The 19,615-nt window shown below is 36.1% G+C and overlaps 1 protein-coding gene across 2 annotated transcripts in view; it reads left to right on the top strand.

Moving 5' to 3' along the window:
* Window positions 1-19,615, top strand: part of RICTOR (RPTOR independent companion of MTOR complex 2) — a 74,096-nt gene that overhangs the window by 12,694 nt on the left and 41,787 nt on the right. The window contains exons 1-3 of one of the 2 annotated variants that reach the window (XM_065739920.1): window positions 2,013-2,161; window positions 5,770-5,867; window positions 14,990-15,054. In XM_065739920.1, coding sequence (XP_065595992.1) covers window positions 5,784-5,867; window positions 14,990-15,054 — 149 coding nt within the window. In that variant the 5' untranslated portion in view covers window positions 2,013-2,161; window positions 5,770-5,783. Of the gene's footprint in view, window positions 1-2,012; window positions 2,162-5,769; window positions 5,868-14,989; window positions 15,055-19,615 lie in introns of those variants that run through there. The other variant, XM_065739919.1, reaches the window with a different exon arrangement.

A 19,615-nucleotide genomic window follows, 5' to 3' on the forward strand; every position in this document is an offset into this window, starting at 1 on the left:
ATTGAAGATATATCTTGCTATTACTATGTTTTTTGGAAATAATAAGCTGAAAGTACGTTGTTTGTATACTAGCTTGTTTTTTTTAAATTCTGGCAAAGTTTGGTTCTCAGTGTGTCTGAATCAGTAAAGTTGTTCTCTCTCTTTCCTTTCTTAGGTAGCTGTCATTTCTTCCATTGTTTTCAGAACATCTTGGTTTTCTTTCTCCATAGTTTTCACATCTTGAATTAGATGTAAATTGGGAATATTTCTTATTATTAGAACAATTATACAGTCTGTAATCTTTTTCAGCAAGTTCATAATGGAAGAGCATACGTTCTTTTTGGTGTTTCATTCCTTTTGTTCAAGTATGGACAGAAAGCATTTTAGCAGACTGATTGCCTGTTGTCTAGACTTGCATGGCACCTCTAAATAACAGATTCCAAGTATTTCATTTTTTAATAACTGATAACTTATGACTGTTTCTGTGGAAACAGAGAACAGTGAATTAATGTTCATAGATGTTTCCTTCATTTTGGCAGCATGTTGTTCAACAAACTGCTAGCAGCGACCTTGTGGTATTTGTCAGTGTAGCAGTTAGACTTAAAAAAATAAAATAATAATAATCTGTACTAAACATAGAGGTGCAAGTTAATCGAGGTCATAGAACCATTTAAGGTTAGAAAAGATCACTAAGATAATTTCCTTAGTAAGAGGAAGGTATCTTCTTTGATATTTTTCTCATACAGTTACTAATTGCTGCACTTCAGTTAATTCCAATTTCCTTCTCTAAGAAAAGCCTTTATGCAAATTTAGTCTTTATCTCACTGGGTTCTAGTACATGTGACAGCAGCCATAGTGCACTGTTTCTTTTGAGTTTACTTAGTGTTGTGCGTTGTTTTCTGTGTTGAGCCATTGTCATCTCAGAGGTAATGTGTATGAAAGTATACAGTCCTCAGTTTAACTCATTATGCCTAGCATACAAATAATTTGGTAACTCTGAAGTTAAAGCCTACCATTCTTGTTTGCTTGTTATTGACTTAAACATAACAGAACGGTTAATTGACATTCTGCTGGTGCGTGTGGTCAACAATGCTGCTAAGACTGCTAGGGTAGTGGGGGAAGGAGTCATCACTCCTGCTATGTAGCTGTTGCTGGTCCTGTTTCATCCGTGCATTAGATGGAGCATTGTTTTGCGTAGCTGGAGCTTTGTGGTGATGTTATTTACTCTCATGAGAATCAGATCTGTCAGAATGGATTGTGGTTTTTCACTGAGGAAAAAACTGTCACTGTCCTGAAGGGATGAAAAAATAAGTCAAGTCCTAAAAGGATGTGAGTTCAAGAACGAATAGTAGCATAACTTTGAAGACTTCTGATGTGTATGCATATATGAATTACTTTAAGGCATAGAGAATGACTGAGTTGTCAAGACTAGGGCTTTTAAGATGTCAAGTATTATTCTGGGGTAAAGATGAGGTGTACTGGGTGTTATTCAGTGCAAAACAGTTACAGATTAAGAGCTGTGTGCTTAATGTGCTTCTGTGTAATGAGAATCAGAACACAGAGATCTGTTATGTCCATAAAAGGATAATAGATACACAGAAAATGAGACAGTAATGATCAGAAAGCTGCTGCAAAACACAGCCTGGTTTGGAAGTTTTGTATGTATCAACAGGTTTGTAGATGAGATTTGAGACAGTGGTTTTGCATGTGTTGATCAGGACAACTTGCCAAATGTAGAAGTGCAGGCAAAAGTAAATTGTCTGACTTTCATCTAATGAGTCCCTTCATCTGAAGGGGGTATATCTGTGTTCCACCACTGCCTGCAAGTGTCTCAGTGTCTGAGACTTGTGTAGCTTGTTCCGTGACTTCAGAATTCGACCTAGTAACACAGTAGAAAACCAATGCAACCAAAAGAATAACAACCTGCAGCATTAGTAAGCAGAAGCAATTTTATGTGAAGCTGGCAGATGCCAGAATACCGTAAAGGATAAGGTGTGTCATATAGTGAGGCAGGGTAAAGGCAGTAAGGGAAGGAGTAGAGCGTTCTTTGGCTGAGGGAAGGTCTGATCAGCTCTGTCATTCTGCACAGCTACACCCTCAGAAACACCACGGGAAAGAATGTGAAGATATTTTGTTGTTGTGGGCCGACTCACGATGAGTCAGCATCTCAGTGATAAATGAGGTAAAGTCAGGAAATAATAGACTGCTGTGGGGTCCTAAAAGTTTGAATAGCTTCTCTTTATCTTTTTCAGATAGAAAAGCTAGAGCTACTGAAGAAGTAAGGAGAGAGGGTTAGTTAATCAAAGCTGAGATGTCTGCAGCAGTGGTCTGTCATGAGGTATTAAAAAAACAAAAAAAAACCAAACCTGTCCTTGCTAACCCTGACACATACTGTTAAGCTTGATAATGAAGTATAAAGGCCAGGATATTTATTTTCTGGGAGGTTATTCTCAGACTGTGTGCCATGGGCTCTTTGTGTGTCTGGGCTAAACTTAAGAGTTCTTTAGTGTTGCTGAATGGTGCCTTGTGGTAATAAGATGTGTGGTATTGGATCTGATCTTCGATAAACAGAAAGGTAGTGTTGCTTGTTTGGGAGAATCCAATATACATTTAATCTGTTTTCAGGTCCCTTTAGGGTAAGGGACAAAGTAGTAGGATAAATAGATAAAATCACATTATTTTGTTTAAATTATTTAAAGTCAACCTAGCTTCCTGTTGGATTTTTTTTTAATTTAAAAAGTTACTATATCTGAACTTTGTACTTCTGGAGGTGCATCATCTATATCAAAGAAGAGGAAAAAATTGGATAGACATTCCTGGAAATTAGAGCATCACAATACTTAGAAAACAAAACAAACATAACTCTTTCCAAATTTAAAGCAAGACTTGAATGGAAAAGATTGACCCATAATAATTCTGTATCTTTAGTTAATTCTGATGGAGTATACTACTACGGAGTGTTTTTCTTTACTGTCTTGTTTTTTTTTTTCCTGTTTGTTTTGTTTTTTACTTCAGTGCTTAGGCTGCTGATATTGTCAACAAACACCCTAAACTGTGAGCAAGATAACTTGCTGTAATAGCATGATCAATTTGGTAGCAGGGAGGGATGCCTGTTGTATTCTTACGGTGTTGCAGATCTGTTGCTGGAGTCCCTGTCTTGCTTCAAATTATTTGTATGCTTGTAGAGCTTCTGGGAAATGCTTGGCTTCTCTGCTAAGCACTGCTGAGGTGGTTTTCATTAAACCTTCCTGTCTCTAGGAGTTAGGTCTCTTCATAAAGAGAACGATGTTTGAAAAGTTGCTTTAACTGCACTTTTTCATGCATGTGTAGAATAAAATGATTTTGCACATTTAAACTGAGCATTTATTTTATAAAGGCATGTTTTTGCTACAGAGGTGTTATAATTGGACATGATGATATAATCATGTTCCAGCTTCTTCATATCCATGCTGACTACCTTTTTGCAGAGCACATGCTACTTGGTTCTGAGTTATGCCCACATCATCAGGCAACCAAATAGAAATGTTTATTCCCAATGCCAGAGATCCTACTAGGTGATCTTGTGTCTTTTCTGACAGTATGGTAAGGTTAATTTCTATAGAGGTTTACTTTCCATGTGTAACCATTTTCAAAATTTAAAATTACAGACATGCTACTACTAATTTAGGAAAGCTATTGTTTCTGCTTGCTCTGTAGAGAATGTTCTGGAGAGCTCAGAGACTGCTCAACTCTGATCTTTCCTGTGGCATAAATGGGGATATGTTACAGGTCCAAACCCATAACCCACAACAGGCCAAGGAGTAGAAATCAGCTAAAGTATTTTCAGAGAAATCAAATTATGAGGAAGTTGTTTTCCTCTTTTGTGTTCCCTTGAAATTAGGGGTTATGATATGAACTATTTGTACTGCTGTAACTGTTCCAACCTGCTTATCTTTGATGTTTCTCTATAAGACTTGCTTTGTTGCAAACAACTGAAACTGAATTAAGTCCTGGAAAAATAAGCTGCGCGGAAGAATCCTATACTTAGAGCACACAGCGTAAAATCGTCTGTAATTCCTATGATTGTATTAAAGGTTTTGTTCTCCCTGTTAATGGGGGAGGGAGGGTCCAGACAGATACACAGAAATGTTCCAATTGAAATATAAAGTGCATATTTCACTATGCATGATATTTGGAAATGGAGGGTGGCTGTTCCTGACAGCTGACTATGTATGGCTGGTTTGTGGAAGAGGATATTTCGTATAAAGGTGGTGGTGCTTGAAGTTGATCCCCATTTAAGGAGCCTGTCTTGTCATCAAAAATCCAGCTGACCCTTTTTCTAAAAAAACCCACCAAACTACACAAAAAAACAACAGTCATAATCATGGTGTGATAGCATATGTTCAGCCAGGCTCCTTACATCATCGTAATCGGTGTAGTTGAAACAATTGATTCATATTTATCTTGAGAGGACGCCTTAAGTGTTAACATTTTTAGCATTCGTTGGATAATAGATGAGTTCTCCATGGACTACATTAGGAGCTGAGACATCTAGCACAGAGTTACATACCAAAATCAAGGAGCTGCCCTGTAGTTGTCTGTCTTTTAAATAAATATTTCCTGAAATTCCTGAAAGCTCTTGGCTCCCTATTATGTTCCAAATACATCCTTCAGATTATGTCTGCTTCTTCAAACTTGTTGATCTTAAACTAGAGAAGCTGGTAACAAATTCAGCTTGCTGTGTAGACAGATAGCGAGAAGCTGTTTTCTTCTATATCCGCTTTTGGTTTGGTTTCCTTTAGATACTGAAAAATATACATATATCCTTGCAGAATTAATGGGGAAGTACTGGAGTCTTATTTACACACCACAGTTGTAGCTGCCTATGCTGCAGTATGAAGCATGTTTCTTTCACTGGAAATTACCACTGAGCACAACAGACGACTTGTAGCAGCTTTCCAGATGTTCAGCATTTGGACTCTTCTCAAATTGTTTTGGTTTTTTTTCCCTTTCATTTCTCCAATTTATCTTTAGTGTTTTATTTGAAACTACGGTGCTGTTGACAGTGGAGTAGTGCATGGCACTACAACACACAGAATACAGTGTCTAATCAAAGATGACGCAACAATCTTGCAATCAAGAAAACTAAAGAAAACTCCCTTGAGCTCAATGTAGCGCTTTCTGAGTTTGATACAGTAGATTTGTGTGCATCTCTGTGACCAGACATGTTCTGTGCTCTTTGTCCTACTCTGTACTGCCGGCCTTATTCCCAGAGAGACAGGACAATATCATGTCTTCTCCCCATGTTTGGTAGTCCTGTTCTGTCTCCTAGCAAAATATAGGGCCAACAACTGCTGTCTGAATCCTGTTAATATGGAGAGCAGAAAAGTCTTGTCTTCCAAAAATCCCACTGACTATTCGGAGTGGGGGAGAAAACAAAGTAATGTAATGAGGTAATAAAGTGTTGTCTTTTTAAGTCTGTATTTAAGTTTACTAATTGTCTTTAAAATACAGAGGGAGTAATGATAATGCTGTTAAGAGGTGCTAGGACTGAAGTTTGAATCTTTGTATATGTAAGATATTGATGAAAGTCTGCTTTGTAAAGAGACTCCTATGTTAGGCTTTATCAATTATATCAATTATGAGTATACCTGGCTTTGATCGTAGACACAAATCCAATTGATGCTAATTGAAGGAAGATGATCTGTATCTTTAATTAGGAGTGGGGAAATACCATGCTCTGGAAACTGCTTGTTGGATGCATGTTTAGATTTTTTTATTGTATACTAATAACCTGTCTTTTTTTTCCAGAACCCTGTGATAACATGAGAGAGATTCTCCAAAATGTGGCCAAATTACAAGGAGTCTCAAATATGAGAAAACTGGGTCACTTGAACAATTTTACTAAGGTAGGTGCTCATATGGTGTCAGAACAAGCGATCAAATGGACAAAATTCTTTGCTTATACATTTCCGGATGTCTGTGAGATTCATCAAGTAGTACCCTGAAACAGTACATGATAGTTTACAAGCTGTAGGTGAGGGAAGGAATAAACAAGGACAAGCAAATTGGTGAATACAAAGTCATGCTGAAATTTGTTGATATCTGCTGGCTAACTTTGTAGTATGGTAGTGCTTGGGAGTCTGAATTAATCCCCTAATTCAGGGATTAATTTGCTCAGATAGAGCTAAAGGGTTGGTTTCTTTTCAGATTTTATAAAATATCTGAAATGTAGGACTCTGTGGATGTCAACTGGCAAAGTATGGTGAGGGGGAGGAGTGTATTAGTGAGCATGGTAGGCAGTGGCTTGAGCAGTTATAACAGCATAAAGGATGTCAACTTCCATTGTGTTCTTGATAGTGAAGAAGAATAAAAGAGCTGGTTTCAAAAAGTTATCTATATTGCTGATTTTTGAGGATTTTTTTTTTTCAAATTGGAAGTTCCAGATCATGGGAATATGAAAGATACTTGCCAGAAAGTTTGGTAAGTATGTCAGGAGATGGCAGGATGCAATAGTTAATACTGCAGAATGAGAGATGATAGAGGGAGGAAAGAGTCTGTGAAAGACCTTCAGAATGAGAGCAAGTATGATACAACTTGTGGAAGAGAGCAGGGAAGACTGGAGGTGTGGAGAATCAGGAAAAAGGTATTTGCTGTAGGATAGTGAATGGCTGTGGTTGAATCGGTACTATAGTTACCAAGGCAAGAGAGAAGTGTATTGCAGTAAGTGGGGTAGATGACAGAGCTACAGTATTGGTGTTACCTGAACGTGTGTACTAACGCACAAGACTTGGTAAATTGTACATCTTTCTGATAGTGTCACATTTAAGGCTGCGTTCCTGAAGGTGAAACGCATGCTGCAACCATACGGGATGAGTTTTGCAATTGGCAATTGCCAGGAAAAGAGGAAGTAGTTGTAGAAAACTTGGTAGAAAAATAAGGTTTAAGTTATCATTGTTGCATGTGATAACATAAAGTATTATAACCAGAAGGCTGCTTAACAGTTTTGAGGCACTCACTTAAGAATGAATGATCAGAGGTAAATTTGGAGCCAATTGATATGAGAAGGGCAAACATGCATCGCAGTCTTTAAAGTAGACATGTTTCTTGGCTGTTGAAAGCACTCCTTGTAAATTCTACAACACTCCAGTGATAGCATATGAGATTCATTTGGCAGGAGCGTGAGTGCCGAGAACAAACTTAAGATAGCAAGTAAACTTATCTTTTAGTGTTTTAATAACAAAGCTCTAAGTACTTAATCCCAAGTTGATTCAGAGTGCATGAAAATGCATAGCATTTGCTGAAATTTACAGTAAAGTCTTTGTGTCATTTTTTTAAATTGTGTTTGCATCCACTAACTGATAATGCTGCTACTGTTACTGAGAGTCCAAACAAGTTCAAGAAAGCCACTTAAACTGCAAGAAAAAGCTTATGTGTTTGTCTGCTGATCTGGAAATGTATAAATTTAGGTCCCTCTAAATTCTGTAGCTGCTTTAAAACTAAAGAGCTGGATTTAGGTTCATGATGCATAATTTTTAGTGAAAAGCCCTTATTTGGAGCTACATTTTCCTACTGAAGTCAACAGGTGTTAAGTATGAATAAATTATGTAATGAAAGGATGAACCAAAAATTCTTTTAAAAAGCTAATTTTGAAAATGATTTGAATGATTTCATGTTAAAATAAAAAGCTGCTATTCTTAATACCGACCTAGTGTTAAAATTGGGAAATGCATTCAGGAACAGTAGAAATAATTTTTTCAACTGAACAGTGGCAAGGAGTGAAGAGTTTCTGAAAAGTAATTCACATCTTTTGACTTCTGAAGACAGACTGTAATTCCTAATTGGGTTTGATCCTCAATGAGGATGACCTCATTGTGGAAAGTCAGCTGTCCTACTCTTTCATCTGTAGCATTTGTTTAGCACTTACAAAGCAGATACTCCTGGGAGAACAATATAAATATACAATTCATACATTTAATTTTTAAAACTCTTCCAATTTTTGTTTGGATTGTAAATTGAGTAATGAAGTACAATAGAAGTTGCAAAATGTATTGTCTCTGTTGTGGTTGGAACTGTCCTTTGTTTTTCATTCCTGTGGTTAAGAGTAAAAGTCTGGAGATGAGGAGAGTTTTATTTCACTTTTGCACTCTCATCTGCTACTGTGAATTGACACAGTCTCAGTTCCTTGTTTGTGAAACAGAAGTATGGGGGATGCAGTGGATTTTGTTTGCGTTAACAGCTAAGGGTGTTTGTATTCTGTCTTTTAATCATACTGGTGATGATGAACTTCATTTGTGTGAGTATTTTAGCGTTTAATGATCCATTTGAAAGGCTGTAAGTTCACAGAATAGAGTGGCTGAGGTTGACAGGACCTCTGGGTCCATATTCCCACCACTTCTCAGGTAGGGATGTTTAGAGCAGGGTACCCAAGATTGTGTCTGGGTGTCTTCTGAAGACCTCCAAGGAGGAGTGGGCACCCTGAATATTTATGCTGTGGGCAGGGAAGAGTAACTGCCATTTTTAATAGCGTATTTCTGATAAAATAGTATGAAAAAGAAACTAACCAAACTGTAAAATCCAAAGCTCGTACTCTGAATGTTATTACACTAAAAATGTTGGAAAATGTTGGAAAATGTTTCCAACATTACACAAATGTTGGAAAATGTTAGCACTGAACTACTGATCCCTGCTAACCCCATATTTTTCCTTCAAAGACTGGGTAGCTTTTGCATTTGGAAGGAATACTGGCCTAGTCTTCTGATCAGATAGAGCAAAACATCTGTGTTCATGTGAAAACTAGTAACATGTTAACATGGACTTTCCTGACAGAAGTTGTGGTATACTTTAAACTTTGCATTAATTCAGAGACATCTGAGATATGTTAAGTTTAAATTTCTTCCCATGAAAGAGACTACATTTTCATTTATTTATTTATTGGAATGTTATCAAAAGTATGAATTCACAAAATTATTTTAAATTATTCACTTTTTTTAAACAAGTACTGAACCAGACTCCCAAGATTTTATGCAAAAGTTAGATAACTTAAAAAAAAAAATTGTGATGAGCAGTAAATAGGATTTCTTTATCTACAAGAATGATGCTTTAAGGCAGGTACTTAGTGTGAAATTATTGTGTCAGAGTTCTAATTCCATTTCCATTTTTCTTTTCTTTCAAGAGAAGCTTTAACTAAGGCAGCATCTATACTTACTGTGCAAAGTATGCTGTATTCATGATATTTTATAGAAAGTTGTATTTAATTCATCAAATACTAGCTAGTTCTACCAAATAGTAAAAACCTTAGTGTGCAAGTTCTTGTTTTTTTATTGCAGAACATGAACCAATCTTGTCTTACAGGCATGTAACATTTACATTTTGCACTCAAAGACATTAACATTCACAGTTCTGATGATGTTCAGAGTATTGAAAAGTATATTTTGTTCTAAATTTTTTTCTCCTTGTCTGTTACTCGACACCTAGTACCTGAAGCTGTGGCTTTTGAAGGTAAGATGATTTATGGTGTAACGCTTGGCCTGTATTGGACAAATACAATCCTCTTACTTTCAAACTGGCTGTTGCTATTTAAGTAACAGGAGTTTTGACCCGAAAACTGAGGATTTGACCTTGTAATAAATGGTCAGTGGCACCTTCAGTTACAACAGTAGTTTACAAAGTTATGTCCCTCTGACTTCAGTAAACTCTCTTTGATTACGCAACTTTCATTTATAAAGCCATCCAGAGAAGGCAAGCACCATGTAGTTCCCCATCTTTTACTGATTAATAACAAAACATGGTGATTTCTGGAGGTTTTTCCCCACCCCAGTGAGAATTAGTAAGTGATAGATTTCTAAAAACCAGAAGGAGCAGTACAATTGTATTTTCTTACTTGAAAATATCTTTTGAAATACTCAGAGTCTTGTGGTAGGTAACATTTATTTCCCTGTTATCATCTGAGGGATTTATTCTTCTTAAAGCTAATACTATTTAAATAATTAACAGGAAAGAAACATAAACAGATATTGCAATACTTTTTATTCATTCAAAGACAGTTTCATTTTTCAGGACAAAATGCAACTTTTTTTAATCTTGAGCCTAGCAGTTGATTAGCGTAAATAATACAAAAAAACTATCAGTCTGCTCAAGAACTATTTTGATTGTTGTCTTATGATTCTCAACTGCTCTGTGCATCTCCTACTTTTCGAGCATGGTGTTGGATTTTTGATTGAATACAGGCTGAATTTAAGGGCTGTCCTGGAGTCTGTCTCTGTCTGATTCATAGACCCTTCCACTGTCTTGTGTTTTGTTTCCATTGTCATTTTGGGGTCTTTTTTGTCCCAGAAATATTAAAATTTGAATGTGGTTAATTACTGACCATAGCATTCATCCAAATACCTATACCATTGTGAGCAAAACTTGGTACCCCTTGATGAAGTTCATAGCAGACAGGGACAGGACACCTACCTATGGGCACTCAGTTATGGAGCAGACTTGGAGAAGAAATGGATCTAAATCAAGAGCCTGTAGTTTCAGTAAAGTTTTCTAGTAATACTACAGTCTGTTCAGCGGTCTCATCATTGATGTTACCATTGTGATTCAATCTGTATTTCTAAAATTAGTATGTAATAATAGCATTTTGGACATGTGGAATAATAACAGATTTTATTTGCTATAGCTGTTCTGACAATATGTGGAAGAATCTGTGTGCTCAGTCTGTGTATGCTGTTGACCTCCTGTGGTTTTGTTGTTTTGAGCTACTGTTTCCAAGACATGTTGATGTGTTGCTCATATTGCTATGACTCATCCAAGTAGCATGAAAAACTCATAGCTGACAGTAAACATGCAACAACAACAAAAAAACCCTTACTGTAAGTTAGTCACTATTTGGCCTGGAGTAAGTATTGTTTCATGCTAGTATTAAATCATCTGCTCATAGATGTTTTGTACTGTTCCCATTCATTTACCACTATATTAGAAACTTTAAATTTTAGTTGTAGGCAGTTCTAACACTCAAAATACAGTTTGTGTTGCACATGTGTATATATAAATGTATGTAAAAATAAAATATGGAGTGTTTTTTATTAATCCCAAGACTTTAAATGATAGGGTAATTTATTGCCACTGTCAAGGCAAAAGCAGATTTTTAGTATTTTGATATTATCTGCGCCTACAAGCTTGTTTATTTTATTAATTGTTAATTAATAATTAACAATTAATTGTTAAATGTTACAGTTCAGAACAAATCATAGAATTATAGAATGTTTTGGGTTGGAAGAGGTCTTTAAGATCATCTAGTTCCAATCCCCTGCTATAGGCAGGGTCACCTCTCACCAGACCAGGTTACTCAAAGTCCCATCCAGCCTGACCTTGAATGCTTCCAGGGAGGGGGCACCCACAACCTCACTGGGCAACCTGTTCCAGTGTCTCACCACTCTCACAGTACGTCATTTCTTTCTAGTATCTAGTCTAAATATACCCTCTTCCAGTTTAAAGCCATTTCTCCTTGTACTGTTGCTACCATCATTATAAAAAGTCCATCCCCAGCTTTCATGTAGGCCCCTTGGGGTACTGGAAGGCTTCCCTCTGTAAGGTACCTGCAGAGCCTTCTCTTCTCCAACCTGAATAGGGGAGATACTCCAGTCTTCTGATCATCTTCCTGGCCCTCTCTGGACCTGCTCCAACAGCTCCATGTCCTTCTTGTGTCAGGGGCCCCAGAACGTTATGCAGTACTCCAGGTGATGTCTCAGAAGAGTAGAGTAGAGGAGCAGAATCACCTCACTCAGTCTGCTCGTCATGCTTCTCCTGATGCAACCCCAGATATGGTTGGCCTTCTGGGCTGCACAACAGTCTTGTCTTTGTCAGGAATTCAGCCAGCTACGAAAATTACTGCATTAGGTCCAGATTCATTAATTTTGCTTAATGTTATTTGAAAGTGAAATGGAAAGAAAGTGGAAAGATTTTGCCTTAAATATATTTCAACCAGGCATTTATAACTGTGCAAATACCTAAAGCATTCAGACGAGCTGTACAGTATCTTCTTTATAAGCAGCTTCTTTTAACTTTTTTCCCTTTTAAATACTTATCTACCCAGCCTTACGTTGCAAGTATATTTTTTCTTAGATTAAATAAACTCAGTGTACTTTATATCTCCCATATATATTTGCTGCTCCACTTTTTCCAGTGTGTATGGTCTTGAAATGAGGAGCCTAAAGTTTTGTTCTTTATGCAGTTTTAAGAGCAGCCTGTGAAATAGGAAAGAAAAATCACTTATTCTCAAACTTAATATGCCTGTTACAAAGAAAACACTCTTAATAGGACTAAACTATTATGTGTAAGATTAACATTTTAATTTATTTAGGTTATAGACTACTGTAACTCATAAATCTTACTTTACTTTTGAAGATTGTTACCATATTCCATATTTGACATTCTGAATGTAGTTTCTGGAGTGTTTGTATTTATCTGCTGGGTTCTTCACAGTTTTTATGTGATTTTTAATATGTAGTATTCTGACGGTAATGATATGCTGTTCACTTGAGCTTATCCAATTTGGGCACTCGTTTTAAATCAGTAAAAGATTTAGAATTCCAAACTTGCTGCCCACCTTTTGAATTATTTTCTATCCAGTAATCCTCTAAGAATGTGATATTGTGCAAATTCTAAGGAGAGCCAATGCTGAAGTAATGGTGGCCCCTTGGAATGAGAATAACTAGTAGCTAGTCTTGCGTTTACTTTTTTTTTTCAGCTTGTTTTAACTGTTTGTTCTTTCATGAGGGGTTTTTCACATGCATGTGCGCACTTCACACACTGATAAAGATTATTGTATTCAGGAATTTGTATAGCAGTTAAACTTTCCTGCAGTTATTAAATATCATCAGTTTTCATGTCTGACTTCCAAGGTAAGATTACACTTCCGGAAACAGTTGATAAGGAGGTGCTAATAGCCACACAGTATGTGTTTGACAGAAGGCAGTTACTCTGCAGTAGTTCTAGTCTAGCCTTGAGAGCTGAGTGTGTTCCAGATGATGAATGTAATGTAGTGGCACTTCAGGACATGAAGTTTCTCTTCAGCCTACTTTTGTGTGTACATTAAATGTAATGCTGCTTCTTATTTATGGAAGAATAAAAAGAAATCTCATCTATTAGGAAGGCATGAGATTACCTGAAGTGACAGTCCACTCTCAGGACCAGTTGCTGTCTAAGTAAAATTTCTGCATTTGTAATTATAATTCCCTTTGCACGTTAATCAGAACTATGCATTCTGAGGCTGATCCACCTAACCACTAAAATAAATAATTGTTAATATGTCAGAATTATAAGTCCTTTTCAAGTAGGAAAAAGACTGTTGAGAATAGTCTGGCTTATGTTAAATTCCGTTTTTATTCATAAGTGGGGAGAGTGAGGAGAGAGGTCTAGATGTATAACCAGAGCCTGGATGACTGCTGATGAACTTGTCTGAAGTGAACAAGAAACTGTTTTTACTCACTGTCTTCTCACACTGTTTTGCTTACACTCTGCCAGACAATTTTTACAGTTCATAAGATATCAATAGAAATGCTAAGGCAGCAGTGGTGGCCTTAGGCAGTCAGGCAATATGGTGTAAAACAGATTGACAGTAGGATTTCACAGATTGTCATAACCAGTTAATGCATGCAATTGTCTAGTTTTATTATTTAAAATTGAAAGGCCGAGTAAGCTGGTTGTGTAGTAACTTTCCTGATGTTTTATTATTTCTGCTAATAGCCACTGTTAAGGAAAGTGGAAAATGGGCAAGATTGCAGTTAAGTTAGATTATTAAATTGGCCTCGATCAGCTCCATATTTAGGCTACAATAATCTGTTTCACAACAGCTTTGGTTTTCATCATAACTAGGTATTTTTCTCAGAATAAAAAATATTTCTTAATATGTATGTATGCAGTCCTTGGAAGATTTTGTCCTTTTTAAGCATAAAATTAAAATATCTTCAATTTGAGTGACTATTGTGCTAATGAAATTGGATAATAAAAAATGTGGAGAGTGTTTGCTGTATATTAATAACTCCTGTGGTATTCAGTAGTTGCACAAACACTGAACTTCCTTACTGAGGACAGACTGTTAATACTTCAGTGGCTTAGAATTGAATGAATATCTCCTTCAGAAGGAGGGGACAAACTGCAGGACTGCTGCAGTCAGTATTATTCACTTGACTTTTTGGAAGTCCTTTATTCTAAGTGCTTTCACATTTGGCTTTAATACTTCTTTATTGTTTTAGGAATGGGCAGTAAGTGAAATCTAGGAAGTTATTTGCTGCTTGTACAAAGGAGAACAGTATCAGATTTTAAGATAACTTTTTTCCTCAGTAGGTTAAACTTGATTTGCACTTGGTTTGCTCCTTTTGAGATTTGTTTCGGACTTGAAAACTGCATTTGACAAACTTAAGTCTTCAAAACTGACAAATGATTTTGAAGTGTTTAGAAGTTCCTACAGCTTATTGGTATACATTCGACCTTTGCACTGATTGTACCAAAAACTGCGAGTCCTGGGTGAATTTATGGCAGATTAGGCTGAATATTTGTTGTGGGACACATTTTCAGCTCTTCCTTTCTTTGTGCCTGTGATGCTGTGTACCATCCATGTCTAGGTTTGTTTTGAAACTTGTCACTCAAGCTGCATTTTTCAGTGCAAATGTTTTACATTCTTTAGGCTTTCTAATCTCTTCTGTGGTTACCAGTTATAAAAGTACATCTACAGAGTGTCTGAAAGCAGCTAGAGGTGCAATTGGAAGCATAGCTTTTGAAAGTAGAGTTGAAAAATCCGTCAGTAGGCAACTTACATAGTTGTGCAGGCATTTCTTTTGTAAGAGGACTAAATCTTCTATATCTCACTCAGAACTGACAGCAAAACTAATCAGGAGAGTCTGATTTTTGTATGCTTCCCCTTGCAATGAATGAAATTCCTTGCATTACTTGGAATGTGCAACTAAATATTTTGCATTTTAAATAGTCACTTTTTATAGAGTTGTAAATAATATATGCTTTTCAATTTTTATATTTTCAGCTTCTTTGTAATACTGGCCATGCTGAGGAAAAACTCGGTTTTACGTATGACAGAATCATAATATGGTAAGTAATAAAGAAAACAAGGGCAATATTAGGATACTTTAAAACTGTAATTTGTACTTTAATTGATTTAAGTGCAATTAAATCAATTTCATTTTTACTTTTGGCACTGGTATTTCATAGTTTCAGTGTGTTTAAAGTGTCATAATATGAATGTGCACTTTATGAATATTTTATTGCATAAAATCAGAAGTAATACCCTTGGGGGAAAGGAGAAAATAACATTAGTGTGTATGTTTGCTTTATATTTCCTCAAATGTAAAAATACCTGTAAATATCTCAGTACTTGCAGAAAAGACTTGTATATAAAAAATATAAAAATGTTTTCTTAGGGAATTTGGAGCATACATACTCTTCATGTTGATATAAGATTTAAAAGTGAACATTTTAGTTTTATGTATGTGTGTATGCTTTGCAGTGCCTCTTACCTTGCTGCTAAGATTGTGTGTATACTCTCAAATGGAATTTTCCTGTATTCTGTATAAGTTTGACAGTTAAAAGTACGTGGCTACTTCCTGGTGGGAGAGTCTGTAGACACTGGCAAATGGGCACTGAGGTTCGGCTTTAGTGTTAGAAAAAAAACGAGGAAAGCAATTTCAGATATAATCAATTTTTCCGTAAAATCGAAGTAAAAGTTGAGCAAAATTCATGTCATTTTTGTGCAGATGCTGTAAGAACTTTTGCTTTACTGAATAGAACATTCCCTGATTAAGCTTAATGTCGTTCACATAGTGGTTTTATTTCTGTGGATGTATATTTAGCTATTAAAACTATTAGTACTTAATAATCTCCTGATCTCTATTTGTCATCTACTATAGTGTGTTTTGCGATGATAAAAAGCATCACTTAAGATATAATTTCAAAATTACAAGTTTACAACACATTTTTAAATGCATGTCTGGAAAAGTTACTCACAAATACTGTTTGTTTCCATAAGAAAATATATTCTCAATGATCTGCTAATCCTAACACAATTGGATTAATATTTTATTCTCGACAGGAAAAGAAAAGAAAAAATAGCAACATACTGAGTATTTTGCACACGTTGAGCTTTATATGTGACCTTCAGCTAGGCTAAATGCATATATTCCTTCAGAAATTATATAAGCTTCTGATTTGCTCTTCTGATGTTCAACTTTACCTTAGATTTCCATATGCTAATCTTGCAGTAGAGAACAAACTGCTTTGAATGCAAGAAGAGTTAATTGAATAAAGAAACTCATTGTTTCTACATTTGTGGAGTATAAATGGTTAACTAAAGCATTATGCTGTAAGGTAATTAAAGATTTCAAAAAAAAAAGTAGATTTCCTGTAAAATTTTAGTTTTTGGTGCCATTATTCCTGACAGAACATTTAACAAAATTAAACAGTTGTAGTCTGAACTGTAGTCAACAGTAATTAGTTATTATTGAGTTAAAAGATCTGATTTTTAGAACTCATTATTTTTTAAGTTGGTCTACATACCTTATTATAGTTCTTTCCTGCCAGCAGATGAAGATAATAGAGACATATTTTGTTGTTATTCTCAGTATAGATAGGTCTTGCAGGTTTCCAGAGCGTAATGCCATTGATTGCTGAGAGGAGTCTTTTAGCCATGAGGAGAATGGAATGTTGTTAGGCCTTAGAAATTTTTGGAGGCCTTTAATGGACCAAGAGGCTTTGGCCATTTAAAGTTCACAATGTATGCAATTATCTGATGGGTTCACAGACCTATCAAAGCCATTACTTTTTTCACTGTAGAGAGTGGGAGTGAGGCAATTTGGGAAGTAAGTCTTGGAACGAAGCTGTAGTAGGTAGTGAATATTCTTTCTAATTCTACCCTTTGTTAGTCCTTCCATACTTTTTGTCAGTATTAAATTTTATCAGTCTTAATGCTGTTTTAGTAAGTTTCCAATTTCTCAACAGACCCTTAAAATTCTAGGGGAAAGTTGTATACTGTATTTATTCCTTACACCATTACAATGTCTCATCAGCTTTTAATCAGATATGCACATAGTGTGCAGATCAAAATCATTTTCTTGATCCAGTGGCTGCTTCAAAATCCTGTGCATTCTCTCAAATTCAGTAATAGTGAGTTTTCATAAACTTGTTAGTTTTAGATACAGATAATAAAGATGCCTTGAAAATTGTTGTTACCTTATCCTATTCCAGTTAACATAATGCTATCTGTAATTTTCTGTTGTCTTTTTCCAAAGTATGAATTGTACATTAAATGCTGTTTTTCGAAGGAGGTTGTGAACCTGATATTTACAAATCAGGATAAAATTGTCAGGACAGGTCTTCCATTCATTCATGTTAGCTGTTTGTATTCATTCTGTTGATTTATTTTTCTTCACTCTAAAACCTATGTATCCCTTTTTACAGTCTTCAGCAGCCCATTGTGTTAAAGTTGGATTTGCTAAGTTTCCTTTTTGATAGTGTTTCCTTTTTAATACACAGTTGTAGCAACTCCTTTCAAGTATTGAAAGATTAGTAAATGTTCTTTCCAAACACTTAGCCCTGTCCCATCGAGCTTCGTATCTAGTACTTCCTGATTTCTTTCAGTTCTTCCACATTTTCATTTCTTAGTCCAACATTTAGTATATTAAACAAGACACTAGAATAGGAATTTCCATGCAGAGCAATAACTTAATATGAAGAAAGCTGCAAATGTTTTTGCAGACTTCTGTCAATCTTATTAGCTTCATTCTTCTTCTTCTGGTTCTCCAGTAGATCTGATTCATTTTTCAAACTTTCTGCATGAGAAGTGAGAATGCACAGATGTGTTCATAAACACATGCATATATTTGTGTCATTAACGCTCCTCCCCAGTATTTCTTTTTTTTCTTCTGTCTATGATTGTTGGCTTTAAAGAGTCATATTTCTGTTTTGCCCAATGTTTTTTCAGGTTTTGTAGTTTGGTCATTGATTTGGCTTTGGTTTCTGTAGTTTGTTTTCAGTGGAAAGGTTTTGGTTTAGCCTTGTAGTTTTCTATATGAAATTGCTTTAAATGGAGCTTTATGTATTTTTAAGGCCTTTAATTTAAGACTATGTCAGCTAATTATAGAGTGGCTTGGATTGGAAGGGACTGTAAAAATCATCTAGTTCCAACCCCCTGCCATGAGCAGGGTTGCCACCCACTAGATTAGGCTGACTAGTGCCCTGTTCAACCTGACCTTGAATGTCTACAGGAATCAGGCATCCACCACTTCTCTGGTGTGCCTGTACTAGTATGTCCCCACCTTCTGAGTTAAGGGTTCCCCCTTACATCTCACGTAAACCTCCCTTCTTGAATAAAATCATTCCTTCTTGTCCTGTCACTGCCAACTCATGTAAAAAATAGGCCTTCCTCCTGTTTATGAGCTCCCTTTGAGTATTGGAAAGCTGCAATGAAGGCTCTCCAGAGCCTTCTCTTCTCCAGGCTGAAAAATGCTAGTGCCCTTCATCTTTCTTTATAGCAGAGGTACTCCAGCCCTCTTGGTCACCTTCATGGCCTTCCTCTGAACCCAGTCCAGTGGCTCTGTATCTTTCCTGAGCTGAGCCCTCTGATCTGGGCTCAGTTTTCCAGTAGGGCCTTGTGAGAGCAGAAAAGAAGTGGGGGCAGTCAGCTCCCTTTCCCTTCTGACCACTCCTCTTTTGATGCAGCCCAGGATAGAGTTGACTTTCTGGGCTGAAGCAAAGAAACAAAGGATAGCTTGTGACCGAAAGAATACTTATTATCTGCTTAAGAGTACTGAAGACTTACTTGTCCTTCCTTTTGTCTGCTTTGTCTAAGTGACTCTTGAAATAACTCCTCTAGTTCTGCTTTTCTACAGGAAGAATTTTTCCTAACCTCACAGTGTTAAAAATCTGTTGCTTATTTTCTACTAACTCAGCTTAAAGTAAGCAAAGACCATTAGTAGCACTCAACTTGAATGTGAAAAATTATATTTGATTTTATAGCAGTTATAGTCTTCCTGAAATAATTCCCTGCTGGGTATAGAAAGTAAAAATCAGTTACTTTTATTTTCATGTACTTCTTCAGCTTTTCTGTTTTGTCTCGATATCTCATGGAATAGATTACTGTAAAAATGACTTCTACATGAGCTGACTATTGATTGCCAGAAAGATTCAGAAGATCTTGGCCTTAGAATAGTTGATTATTGTGCATGATAATTTTAGAGTAAGAGGAGGGAAAAAAATAATCTTCTAGTGTAGGCTGAAATTCCATCTCACTGGTGGAAGTGTTTACCTTCTCAGATGTTTGCTGATGCAGTCCTTGTATAATATGTGACTAAGAGTGTTTTCTTCCTTTGTAGTTTAAGAAGGTTGGCAGATCTTCTTAGAGCCTTCAGAAGGATCGTATCACTTAAGATTTTCATGCTGTATCTCTGGAGGTTTTCAAAGTGTTTGCTTCTTACTTAAATCCTAAATTCAGTAGTCTTTTTTTTTTTTTTTTACACCGTGAAGACAGTTATGTTTAGGACAATGCGTACTGGTGGATGTGAAACACTTTTGATACTTTCAAAATCTTTGTAGGTTGAAATGCAATTTGTTTATTCATTGAAATGTTCAGAAAACTGTGCTATGTAGGGCTGCTTAACTT

This window comes from Cyrtonyx montezumae, unplaced genomic scaffold, assembly GCF_038088225.1.
Source record: "Cyrtonyx montezumae isolate F1298 unplaced genomic scaffold, pur_monq_1.0 scaffold_25, whole genome shotgun sequence".
Lineage (NCBI taxonomy): Eukaryota > Metazoa > Chordata > Aves > Galliformes > Odontophoridae > Cyrtonyx > Cyrtonyx montezumae.